Source organism: Pollachius pollachius, assembly GCF_949987615.1.
Source record: "Pollachius pollachius genome assembly, chromosome: 14".
NCBI lineage: Eukaryota > Metazoa > Chordata > Actinopteri > Gadiformes > Gadidae > Pollachius > Pollachius pollachius.
This window is the reverse complement of record NC_136947.1, coordinates 15610062-15622395: the sequence shown is the minus strand read 5'-3', so window position 1 is coordinate 15622395 and position 12334 is coordinate 15610062. Positions and strand designations below refer to the sequence as shown.

Here is a 12334-nt window from a genome sequence, read left to right as displayed (position 1 = left end):
TGGCCATTGTCTTCTTTCTCTCCATTACTCTTCTGTGTGTGTGTGTGTTTGTGTGTGTGTGTGTGTGTGTGTGTGTGTGTGTGTGTGTGTGTGTGTGTGTGTGTGTGTGTGTGTGTGTGTGTGTGTGTGTGTGTGTGTGTGTGTTGCTAGCTATTACAATCTAAGAGACACCATAATAATTATGCCGGTGTTTCCGAGCATCCTGTTTGTCCGTTTCATTGCTTGTGTTACTTTTGGTCGAATAACACAAAGTATGACGTAGAAAAGTATGTTTTTCCATTAGCTTTGAGATAATGTTTATTTTCTTTGTTAAATATAGACATAACGTTGCGGTCGGAAAAGAAAACGACCATGAAAATTATGTTTGACAGTTTTGACATCAAAATAAGTGTGTTAACTCATTTCCCTTTATCAAAAGGACATTGTCAGTCGTATACCATGTTGACCTGTTATTTCAAGCGTGTTTGGTCCTCCAGCGCCCCCATGAGCTGAGACTTCAACCTGCCGTTAAAGTCCTCGGTTTTCACTAGTTTTGTCTAATAAAAGCCAAGCTCACTCGGTTAAAACGGCAGGATTAATATTTGGATTATATTATACCCCATGCATTACTTTCGATTTTGTGAAAAGGGCAAGGATAAGTTGTTCCCAGTTGTCTCCTCTGTGGTTTTTCAGTTGTACACTGTGGTTTGTGTAATTGTTTTAAAGACTTTGAGACTGAGTTAGAGCACAGTGAATCATTTGTGCGTGATACAACAGTAATAAAGCCGTTTGGCGCAAAAACACAAACGCACAAATAGACCTGCAAGGCCTTGATCTGTGAGAATCCAGTCGGAACATGTATTAACAGCCAAGAGGAGGAAAACACATGTTAATGCAAAATGTGTAAGCACACAGCACTGATCCCGATCAGGCGTACAAACCCCATAGACCGGATGTTCTCTGGCTCTTGGACCACATCACTGGAAACTATTTCCAGAGCCTCAACCAGTTGTCACAGGCCTTTACACAGGCCGACTTCCCAAACTCTTTGGTTACATTGGCAACAACACATTCAAGATTCAAGATGGTTTTATTGTCATATGCACAACAATTACAGAGCAATCGCTGGCAATGAAATTCTTTAGTCTTGGGCTCCTCCAACAGTGCAATATAAGAGAAAGTAAAAGTATAAGAGAAACACAACTCATCTTCGCATTAAACGAAGATGAGCCCGCTTGTAATACAAATGCATGCCATTTACCTGGTGGAAATTTAAAGGTAAGATCCCATTGATATCTAAACACAGAGCTGCATGAATGTTTCTAAATTGACCTAAAAAACACTTTGTCCATTTTGCAACCCCTCAAGTCCGTCTCCATCTTTGATGTCCTTTGTGACTAGATCCATTTGGCAGATTAAGACATTCCCAAAAAGCTGTTCAAGTGCATCTTTGTGATCCATTTCTGATAATGTTAAGGTTTAAAATTGTGTGTTTTTGGAAATAGAATACCTTCACTTCATCTTGTTTTTAATACTTTGAAAGATATTGAAAGACACTGTCAGCATACAAGATGTGTTACCAAGAGAATTGAGGTAATGCCTGATTAAATAAAATTGTATTCAATTAAAAAATGAAGTTAATTAGACATGAAGTATGAAATGGGAATGGTTTATTTTCTTCAGAACATTATATGCTACTTTACTTAAAATTTGAATCAACTGATTTTCATTTCATCCATAGATTTTACAATAAACAGTTGTCTCTGTCGATAAAATGTACTCACAAGGCGCTTACAACCCTTGCATTCACAGCTAAGAGTAGGTGAGCATTTTAACTTATACCTATGTAATAAAATATAAAAATAATAACATAAACATAGCTTTACTTTGATCAACAAATCAAATAGGCTGTAACCTTCACAACTATTCATGAATTAGAAGCAAAGACACAAAGCTAACCAGCAATATTAACATTAAGGTGGATGGCTACGTAAGGATAGACATCTCCTCCCGCTCTCTACTCTCGGACAGCGTCGTCACAATGTTTCCCAGGTATCTGTGGAACGCTTGCCTCACCTCCTCAGGCTCGTCCTCCAGGTTAGAGTGGATATGGGGCAGTCTGCTCAGATGGGTGGCTGCATTGGAAAAAACGGGAGATGCTAGACCCCAGCGGATTGCTGTGTATACTATTCTCCAAAAGGTTTAGTACTTGACGACCCGTACTAGACCTTTCATCAATAATTCATGAGCCATGTAATTAGAGTCATGCTATTCACAGTATCTACAATCATTTGGACGTTCGGACGTTAAGCTATGGCGACCTGGATGCATCCAAAGAGTAAGAAAGGAAACTGCCTTATTAGTTATCACTACTATCACTACCCCTTGACATCCGCAACACCGACTCCAAAATACATAATTTAATCAAAGCTCAAAACTCACCTTTTCAAATCTGCGTACCTGATCTTCCCTTCCCACATCACCACATCACCATCAGCCATTGTCCACTTTATTTGAACTGTTTTTATTTATATTGTTTCTTGTGTATCTGTTTCTGATTGTATATCTGTTTTTCTAATGTACGGTATCCTTGAGAGCCATGAAAGGCGCCTTTTGGATGAAATGTATTATTATTATTATTATTATTATTATTATTATTATTATTATTATTATTATTATTATTATTGTATTACCCAGAGGGAGGCGCTCGTCGCTGTCTCCACTGCCAGGCTTGTGGTGCGATATCAGCAGGCACTGGGCGTCCTGCAGGCCCTGGGGGGCGATGAACATGGCGTGCCATGTCTCGATCTCTTTCAGGTGGCTGGGGACGTCCGGGTTGAAGACGATCACCACACCGTTGGAGTCCTTCATTAACGCCGGCCAGCATGACTCAAATCTGTCCAGACAGAATGGTTATCGTCAGGCAAACTGTTAAACTGGGACATCTCAGCCGTGTCACGTGCGAAGCCTTTTGGGGTGCTTGCTCTTACTTGAAGTCCCCTGCGCAGTCCCACAGCTCCACATCACATGTGGATTTGTCACCGCTGCCTTGATTTTGGGATTCAAATTCCAGGATCCTTGAAACAACGGAATGTTAATAGCTGGGGACATGCTTGGCTTTCAAGACCCACTTTGTAATTCTCAGCTGTGTGATGTTGTGGTGGACAAGATATTGTGTTAAAATGGCATCTCAGTGCACTCTACCAATGTTCTTTAGCAACTCTACCTGACTCCTTGTGTAGGACTGTATTCACCTCCCACCGTTTCCGTTGTGTCGGAGAGGAAATTTGCGAGGACCGTTTTCCCACTCTGAAATAATTGAAGGTCGAAGGTGAGAATGAAGAGAATGGAGAAAAGTCAATGCATTGCTTCGCTTGTTATAGTGCCTAGAACATTTATATAAAGGATGGATGCCTACGAAGCAATGAAAACATGCGACGAATCCGTGTACCTACCTCACTGGGTCCAATGAGAAGGATTTTTGCTTTGAACATTGCAGGAAAATAACGCAAGAAGTGACAAGTAGCTCATAAATTAGCTTGCCTGCTTTGTTTGACAGCAAAGCGAACTAAATGGCTGATCGTTTTATAGGCTTTACTCAATGCGAACATGTGGTTACTTCTAACGCTGTAGCTGTAGCTGTCCGGAAGCGATCGACTATGAAAACGTAGTAAGTTATGCTTAGCATTAGCATAGCATTCATTGCAAGCTTCAGTTGGTTTCTATGGTTTCCACGACCAACGTGTTAGCCATAGCCAATCGCAGGTAAGAGTCGCCCACGTGGCATGTAGGGAACCAATCAAGGCACAGCAACTACGCTTGGTCCATCGGCGTTGGTTTGTTGACGTCTCCTGAAGACCAACCAATCCTTCTGATCTTGCAAGAAGAGGCGATAAGTGAAACTGTCAAGCGTTGACAGGATTGCATGTTCGAAGGTAACTAATAAACATCTCATTACGCGAACTTTTCAATATTGAGTTATATATGGCAGCCAATACTTACCACGTTGCATACAATGTGCTAGTGTTAGTGCAATGAATGTTTTACACTAATTTACTGCATCTAATCTATCTTAATATAGTCGCCTGCTTAATCCAGGACGTTCCACGCATGGCTACTACTGGTTGCCAAGGAGCAATGCTATTGACTTACTTGACGACCCATACTAGACCTTTCATCAATAATATATGAGTAATGTACTAAGAGTCATGTTATGCACAGTATCTACACGCATTTTGATGTTCATATACTCTTCGTGTCTCTTGTCCTTCTGTAGGCCCCTGGAGCAATAACAAGGATGTCTGCAGAGAATCGCACAGAATCCACCCTTGGTTTCAGCTCTACCAGGGATGATCTCACGTTATGCTATGGTGACCTGGAGGCATCTAAAGAGTCAGAAAGGAAGCTGCCTAAACACAGCAGTCCCTATAGGAGAACACCAGTCGATGACAACTACTGGTAAAGTGATAAATAGAGAATACATCATGGAATCATTCATATCATCTGCAGAATGCTTATTATTTTCAATTAAATATTCTAATAACACTAACAAACTAAAGTTTTTCCCCACCCTTATTTAGTCTATTTAGTAGAGTAGATTTTGCTGATGGAGACCAGAGTCAGCTGATGAAAACGTTGCTGGAGGCTGAAGCAGCAGCCAACAATGCCGCCTTACAACTTGTGTCTTTCAAAGACACCATGGATGATGAATTTGCGGCATGTTTTCTATTCGTTTTTTTACCGCTGCAGACAAAACCCAAAATACATTTAACGTATGTAGAGCCAAGCATTTGCTGACTATTTATATTTCACTATTTGAATATCTTCATAGATTTCTTTATTCTCCATTCCTGTTTAGGAATCCCATCTGTCTGTCACCGACAAGCAGCAGGTTTCCAGGCAGCGAGGCCTTTTGCTGGAAAAGTTGGAGGTCTTTAAAAGAATAAATAGATCAGTTCGACAAAAATTGAAGAGGCTTCAGGAAGCAGAGGTGTGCTGCAGGGCCTTTCCTCAATGTAGGGGTATTGCTTGGAGGATTGTACCCTAACATTCCAATCTATAGCTCATTTGCATTTGTGTATTTTTAAAATTTTTTAGGCTGATCGACTCGCCACTGACAAGCAGATTGACATCTTGCTGAATAAGATAACACAGGCTGAGAGTGACAATGTGGTGAGTATTGGGCCACTTTTGTAAATAGAATAAAAAGGCCTCTCTACCACATACTTCAGCAATGATAGCAATCAGTTGTGATGTGTGAGTTGAGCGGTCAGTTGAAAAGCTTCAAGGGCAAAGCCAGTACAATCTTTGTCAGATCGGTTATTGGCAGATGTTGGCTAACCTTGTGCTGAGTAGACTTTTTTAAATTGTCTCAAAGAACATTCAACCCCATACTGTACATTCTTCTGAGAATCCATCTTTACAATTATTATTTTCAATCATCCGTTTTTTTTCTTCCTAAAAGTTGTTCTTCAAACATTGAATCTCTGACAGATTGTGTAACGCAAAGGCATCGCCGTACAAGCACTCTATATATTTGTCCAATTATAATGCAAGATATGAGTTGCGCTCCAAAAAGTGCTTGCATTTGTCCTTTCTCTTCTCCACCAGCATTTGAAGAGAGACTTGAAAAACACAGAGAAACAACTTGGTGAACTGATGTCTCTACGGAGGAAAGAACAGGTACTCTAGCATATAGGGTATACAGGAAGTAAAGAAGTAAATAAGTTAAGTTTTTATAAAGCACCTGTTCAGAGCAATTGTCACAAAGTGCTCCACCGGTCAACATAACGAAAGAAATAATAGATGCGGTACATATAAATTACACAGCACAAGGTTAAAACACGAAACAACGCCTGCCAATACACACAAGGTCTTTGATTGGATTTTCAAATAAAATCGAACCGACGTCTTAATTGACAACAGTTTGCAAATCAAGAGAAACAGTAAACTCTACATAGACACATATACAGACATTTGTAATAACCTATCAATGTGCTCCTTGATATCCTAGGAGAGCGCAGAGACTGCGCTTCATGCCGGTAGGACGGTGGAGACCACCCGGGCTCGCCTGCAGGGCCAGCTCAACCTCAAGGAGGCGGAGAACAACCGTCTGACCTCCCAACTGAGGGTGAGCCCCCCAACCCGTGGGTCCCCCACTAATGGGGCACTGTTAAGGGCCAGCGGCGGTAGCTCAGGAGGAAGAGCGGATCGGCCTGTTGCTGGTTTGATCCCCCATCCATAACAGCGATCAGTGTCCAGCACACTATTCATATTTAGTAATTTAGCAGATGCATTTATCCACAGTCAGGGACCGTGCATTTAGAAACATGTAAGTGAGGAGCAGGTAGGGTGTCGCTAGGTCAGGCTGGGATGGTTTGACTGAGAACATGGGGCATCGAGCTCCCCACCTTTTCGCCTGGGGGTCGAGCATCCAGGCACGACCCTGCATACTATCCTGCGGTCCAAAGCAGTGTATGTTTATAGCTCCTTAGCCCTTCGTGAGTACAGTACGTTAGTGTGTCCCACTGTGGAATGTCTTAACCGGTGTTGGTTTTAGGCGCTGGAGAGAACGCTGACAGAGCAGAAGATGCAGATGGAGGACCTGAAGGCGGCCATCACTGCTCAGTCTGTCAAGATGGCGCAGGACAAGGAAGCCCTCATAAAGGCCACGCACGCCCAGAAGCAGAGAGCCAAGAGGTTCGAGGCGGCCGTCGACAAATGCTACGCACAGCTCAAAGAGAAGGTACGCTGAAAAGAGTGCTTTTAAATCTGTCTCTTTTCTTGCCTTCTCTTTTTCTGACTAAGTTTCTCACTTTGAATATAGTTACTCTAATTTATTGTTCATGTTCCACAATAAAACTATTTATTGCGCGGCTTACAGGAAGTCCAGCTGGCCAGAGCTCTTTCTGAGAAGGACTCATGGAGGATACAACAGGAACAGCAGTCTGAGGAGCAGCATAGGCTGGTCACTCAGATAGAACTAATCAAAGGGTGATTGGTGATGTGGTCAGACATTGTGTGTCTGTGTATAAATTGTATTTTCCAATGTCAAATGGAATTAAGGAATTGTATTGATGGTATATACAGTAGATGGAGGCAGTCACAAGCAATGCTAACATGGTTAAATATGTGTTTCTTTGATGCAGCCATACCACTGATTTGACCGCTAGGCTCCAGAGAGAGAGCGGTGAACTCAGTACAGCTAACCTTACAGCCATGGAGAGAGTTGAGAGACTGACAGTGGAAAACAGAGCCCTTAACAGTGACAACGCAAGGATAAAGGTATAGTTTCCAACCCTTTTTGCTCTAGTTATAGGTCATAAAATATAGAAGTGTACATTTTAAATAATTATGTCACCACTGCCATTAATGTTAGAGCAAATATCAACCTTCTTTGGAAAACTAATTATTTTTGTGACATTAACTACTTGATCACATGGTTGGTTATCTAGTAGAATTGATGTTATTACTATTGAAGCTATTTACGAATGATAATAGCAATGACCTAGTTTAATTGTATTGAAATGAATATCATTAAACATAGGTGTGGGTTGTGGTTTCAGGAGTCGATATCTGTGTGCGAGCAGCAGTTGGCTCAGTGTGAGGCTGCCCAGACGGAGCAAAGGCTGCTCTCTGAGGACAGGAAACACCAGACACAACAGCACCAAAGCCAGGCACTCCACTCTATTTATTCTATATATAAACATGTAAGTGAGGAGCAGGTAGGGTGTCGCTAGGTCAGGCTGGGATGGTTTGACTGAGAACATGGGGCATCGAGCTCCCCACCTTTTCGCCTGGGGGTCGAGCATCACTGTGTATATAGACTTTTTTAATATATTTACAATTTAATGGATAAAGATTTGTGATGCTGGGCTTATTCTCTAGGTGGCAGCATTACAAACCGAGGTTGATGATCTGAGGATAAAGTATCAGAGCCTGGTCAAAGAGACGGAGAGCGAACGAGGTAGAAAGGATGAAGAAGTTGAAAAGGTAACTGCAATATTAGTACTATTTATTATTTATTTACTTCAGTAGTTCTACATTTTGTATATTTTTTTGCGTTTCTAATTAATATTTTCCTTGATTTGTGAGTATTTAACCCCAATAGGTACAGCTTTTTGCTGCTAACCGGATATTGTCTTCCTTGTTTGCCCTTGTTCTTGACCGATAACCCACAGTTTTACATACTGTAACATATGCAGCCTGCCAGTCCTTTCTGCACCCAATTCACAATGCTCTCCAAACTAATTCTCCAAACATCCCTACGGACCCCCCCAGCAATCATCTATTGGGTCTGAGGACGGATCACGCTGTCAGTTTGCACATTCACTAACCATGTGTCCTACCCCCTGGCTTTTCCCTTCTCCCCCCCCCACCCCCTCCCACACACACACACACACACACACACGCGCACACACACGCACGCCTCCTGCCGCTGTCCTGGTTGTGTGGACTGCAGGTGAGGAGGGGCCTGCTGAGGGGAGTGCAGAAGCTGGAGGTTTACCCTGAGTTACTGGAGGCCGCCGAGCAGAGCCTCTCCAAGAGCCAAGAGAACCTGCGGCGCTCCCAGAAGAAAAGCTCAGAAAAGTCTGAGTCCGTTAGGCTACTGCAGGTTCAGGTGTGCATTGTTGTACAGCAGTAGCATCATGAGCGTGTGACTAGAAGGAGGAGGCACTGACAGTATGTGTAATAAATGGCCAGTGTGCTGTCTCTGACCAGCAGGGAGCAGCAGATCGACGCTATGGCCTGTAGCCTCAGTCTCTCTCAGTAGCTAGCTCCTGGTTTGCTGTCTCTGCTGTGGCTTGCTATGATGTTTTTTAGATGTTTCTTCCCAGTGCAGTGATAGGGAATCAAAAGTGTGCTCAATGTGTCAAACCCCTTGTAGGCAAACTCCAACATAGTGACTGTGGCCATGTTCTGTTTGCAGTGTTGTGGTTGACAAATCACTGTGTTTGCACGTGACTTGCGATCCATCCATACGATCAATAATAATAAATAATTTCCACCGACTTTTTCATACTTTAACAGCTGGACAGTCAAAGCGAGCGGCTGAAAACTTCTGGAGACATGAGGAAGTCCATTCAGGAGGCAAACGCTCAGCTTGAAGTACAAATTACCTCTCTTGAAAAGTAAGACATCTCATCATCTCTATGATTCCAATTATAACCATCTAGTTTTGACTTAAAGGTCCCATGGCATGAAAATCTCACTTTATGAGGTTTTCTAACATAAATATGAGTTCCTCTAGCCTGCCTATGGTCCCCCAGTGGCTTAAACTTGCGTTCGGTGTAAAACGAGCACTAGGTGTTCTGCTCGCCTTGGAAAAAACGGAGGCTCAAGCGAGCTGATTTGGAATGTGGTCCCATATGTCGTCATAAAGGATCTAAGCTCCTGCCATTTCTCTGCCTCGCCCGCCCAGAGAATTTGGCCCGCCAATGAGACACGACCACGTGTGTGTGTGTGTGATTACACGCACTGTAACACAAGTGTTTGCTGTTGGTGTTATGGATAATAACACGTCGGTTCTTTGACGTCTCTTGTATTTCCACAGCGAGACTGTAGTTGGGGTTACCTCAGCCATGGCTGAGAAGGAATTGGGGGAAAGGAACTTTGGCTTTGACTCCCTGAAGTACCTGAACTGCGACATGCTGCCTGCCGCCGGTGGTCGCGAGGCACCACCGCCGCGAAGCACCACTGCCTGGCAGCGGGCAGCCGGCAGCAGGCAGCACGCGGTTCAGTCTACTTCAGATTGATGGGGAAGTGGAGAACCAGAGACGTCGGAGAACCCGACGAAGTCGTTTGTGATTCATAATATCGTCTGGAGGCGCACACAGCTTTTGGCCGTGATAATATGTATTATATGATATAGATAGCTATGTATTATATGATATTATTTAGATATAGAGCTCCAGGACTGTAACACAAGTGTTGTACACTTCCTTGTTATTTGGATAACCGTTCTGCTGTTGGTGTTATGACGCTTAACACGTCGGACTCTCGTCTCTGGTATTTCCAGAACGAGACTCGTAGTGGGGGTTATCTCAGCCATGGTTGAGAATGAATTGGGGGAAAGGAACTTTGGCTTTGACTCCCTAAGGTCCATGAACCACGAGGAGAAAGGGATTGTTGGCCGCAAATGTCTCCCGCTTGAGCCCCGCTTCCCGCTGCCGAGGGACCACCGCCTCGGCGCCGCAGGAGGTGGTGGTGCCTAAGCACTGACCGCTGCCGAGGCGGTGGTCCGTCGGCAGCGAGGCTCCGGCGGGAGACAACCGCGGTCAACAATCGCGGGCAACAATCCATTTCTCCTCCATGTCGTGGTTCAGTCTACTTCAGATTGACGTGGACGTGGAAGAACCAGAGACGTCGGAGAACCCGACGCAGTCGTTTGAGATTCATAATATCGTCTGGAGGCGCACACAGCTTTTGGCCGTGATAATATATATTATATGATATATATATCTATGTATAATATGATATTATTTAGATATAGAGCTCCAGGACTCCCGTATGTTTTAGAATATTTACAGAACACGGCTAAAGGCTGTGTGTGCCTCGCCATTGCCATACATCCACTGTAAACAGAGCGCATGGTACCGTGCTGCTCAGGGCCACACCCCCACCCTCCTCCTTGACCCGCCTCTCTCCTCCTCATTAACATTAAAGCTACAGACACCGAAACGGCGCATTTGGGGAAAGCTTAATGTGCGACTGGCTCGTAGTGGCTGTAATTCTGCACCACGGCTGAATTTCGGGAACGTCTTCAAATACTGTGTTAGGGGCCCACTAATATCTATATTAAAGCATCCATAAAGTAGCATGCCATGGGACCTTTAAATTTAGAACCAGATTAAGCTTTCTGTGTGTGCGTGTGTGCGTGTGTGTCTGTCTCTGTCCATGTGTGTGTGTGTGTGTGCAGGGAGCTGGAGGTACAGCAGCAGGAGAACGTGGAGCTGGTGCGGCGGCTGGCGAGTCAGGACGAGGCTCTGAGCTACGGCAGCAGGCAGCTGGACCAGCGCTCTGAGGAGGGCCACGCCCTCAGCACACAGCTGGAGGCCGCCATGTCCCACGTCTCACAACAGGTTGGGCCTCTGAACGTGTTGAGACCTTAAAAAGCGTTGGGATATTAGGCAATCTCTCTATTGATTCCGGTTTGATCCCCACGGTTTGTACGCTCTTATCGAAAGCGGCTTGCATTGAATTCAGGTGTATGGGGTTAATGAGGAGCTATGTGGGCTAGGCCCCTTCCTCATGGATGCCTACAAGTAGACTGCAGACGTACGGATTCAAACCAAGAAGAGCTGGGAGTCAAAACCCCTAACCACTAGACTATCCTGCCCCGGTATCCTCAAAGTCAGCAATAGTACCTTCCTAGTGTAATACAAAGGTCAAAAGTCAAAGGGTTTTTTATTCGCTATTTGTGCAAAAACAGTCTTTGTGCATAAACACATAGACTGTCTGGAGATCATATATGTATATTATAAATATACGTCTCCCCATCCCACCTCTTTGGCCAGGTCAGCAATGTGAAGGAAAAGGCTGTGAGCAGAGAGGACGCTCTTCAGACCAAGATCAAGGAGCTGGAGGCTGAGAAGAGCCGTAGGGACTCAGAGTTAAAGCTCCTTAGACAGAGCATGCTCTCTGTGAGTAAACCACCTCTGCACTAAGATATTATGATGCTGTTTATGAGATACTTAAACGTCTTTGACTCTGTCTCCAAATAAGTATGACGCCTCAAAGAATCTGTTTTATGTACGATGAAGTGATTTATATTATTGTGTCTTTATTCCCTCTTGCAGACTGAGAACAAGTTTGAAGTGCGTCTGAAAGACCTTCAGCGGAGCCTGGACCAATCAGAGAGCCACAAACAAAGCATTCAGAGCTATGTGGATTTCCTGAAAAACTCTTACGCCACAATGTTTGATGAAGGAGTTCAGCTGTCGAGCTATCGCTCATACTTTCTTAAGTAACATAAGGTTTCTTTCAGGATGAAACAATTTGTGCAAAAGACAACAAAGCAATTATTCTTTGTAGTAAGTAATTTGGTGTTTTGATTATTGTGACAAATCCCATTGTTTCTCAACTGACAGGGGGAGTGTAAGTCCTCTTTATTCTATTTATTGGAGTTTAAGCAGACATTCCTAGACAATTCCATAGTAATTGTCTTTGTTCTTTATCTTCGCTGTGCTTTTTTTATCAAAAGGGCACGAGGGAAGACATGTGATCCTAAAATATGTTGAGCCTGTTTTGATTCTTTCCCCCTAGGCAAAAACATGTGTTTTCTATGACATGCAACACTAGAAAGACATCGTCACCTGGCTGGTTTCAGTCTGTATATATTAATATATACAATAAA

At 43.7% G+C, this 12334-nt stretch overlaps 2 protein-coding genes across 2 annotated transcripts; one reads left to right on the top strand and one right to left on the bottom strand.

The window, feature by feature from the left end:
• Positions 1 to 1324: 1324 nt before the first annotated feature.
• On the bottom strand, positions 1325 to 3640 carry ift22 (intraflagellar transport 22 homolog (Chlamydomonas)). The gene is made up of 5 exons (XM_079750451.1): positions 3435 to 3640; positions 3206 to 3288; positions 2970 to 3056; positions 2673 to 2875; positions 1325 to 2114 (listed from the first exon to the last, which is right to left on the bottom strand). The coding sequence occupies exons 1-5, from the start codon at positions 3471 to 3473 to the stop codon at positions 1966 to 1968; spliced, it is 561 nt and encodes a 186-aa protein (XP_079606577.1). The 5' UTR covers positions 3474 to 3640; the 3' UTR covers positions 1325 to 1965.
• Positions 3641 to 4276: 636 nt separating this feature from the next.
• Positions 4277 to 12098, top strand: LOC307085521 (outer dense fiber protein 2-like; the record flags this gene model as incomplete). Its single annotated transcript, XM_079750340.1, has 16 exons — positions 4277 to 4437; positions 4560 to 4695; positions 4838 to 4969; positions 5077 to 5151; positions 5590 to 5661; positions 5993 to 6109; positions 6539 to 6724; positions 6863 to 6972; positions 7128 to 7263; positions 7545 to 7655; positions 7867 to 7971; positions 8441 to 8599; positions 9010 to 9110; positions 10898 to 11060; positions 11496 to 11621; positions 11778 to 12098. 16 exons carry the CDS (start codon positions 4277 to 4279, stop codon positions 11946 to 11948), a joined length of 2061 nt encoding a protein of 686 aa, XP_079606466.1. The 3' UTR covers positions 11949 to 12098.
• Between the last annotated feature and the right edge of the window lie 236 nt (positions 12099 to 12334).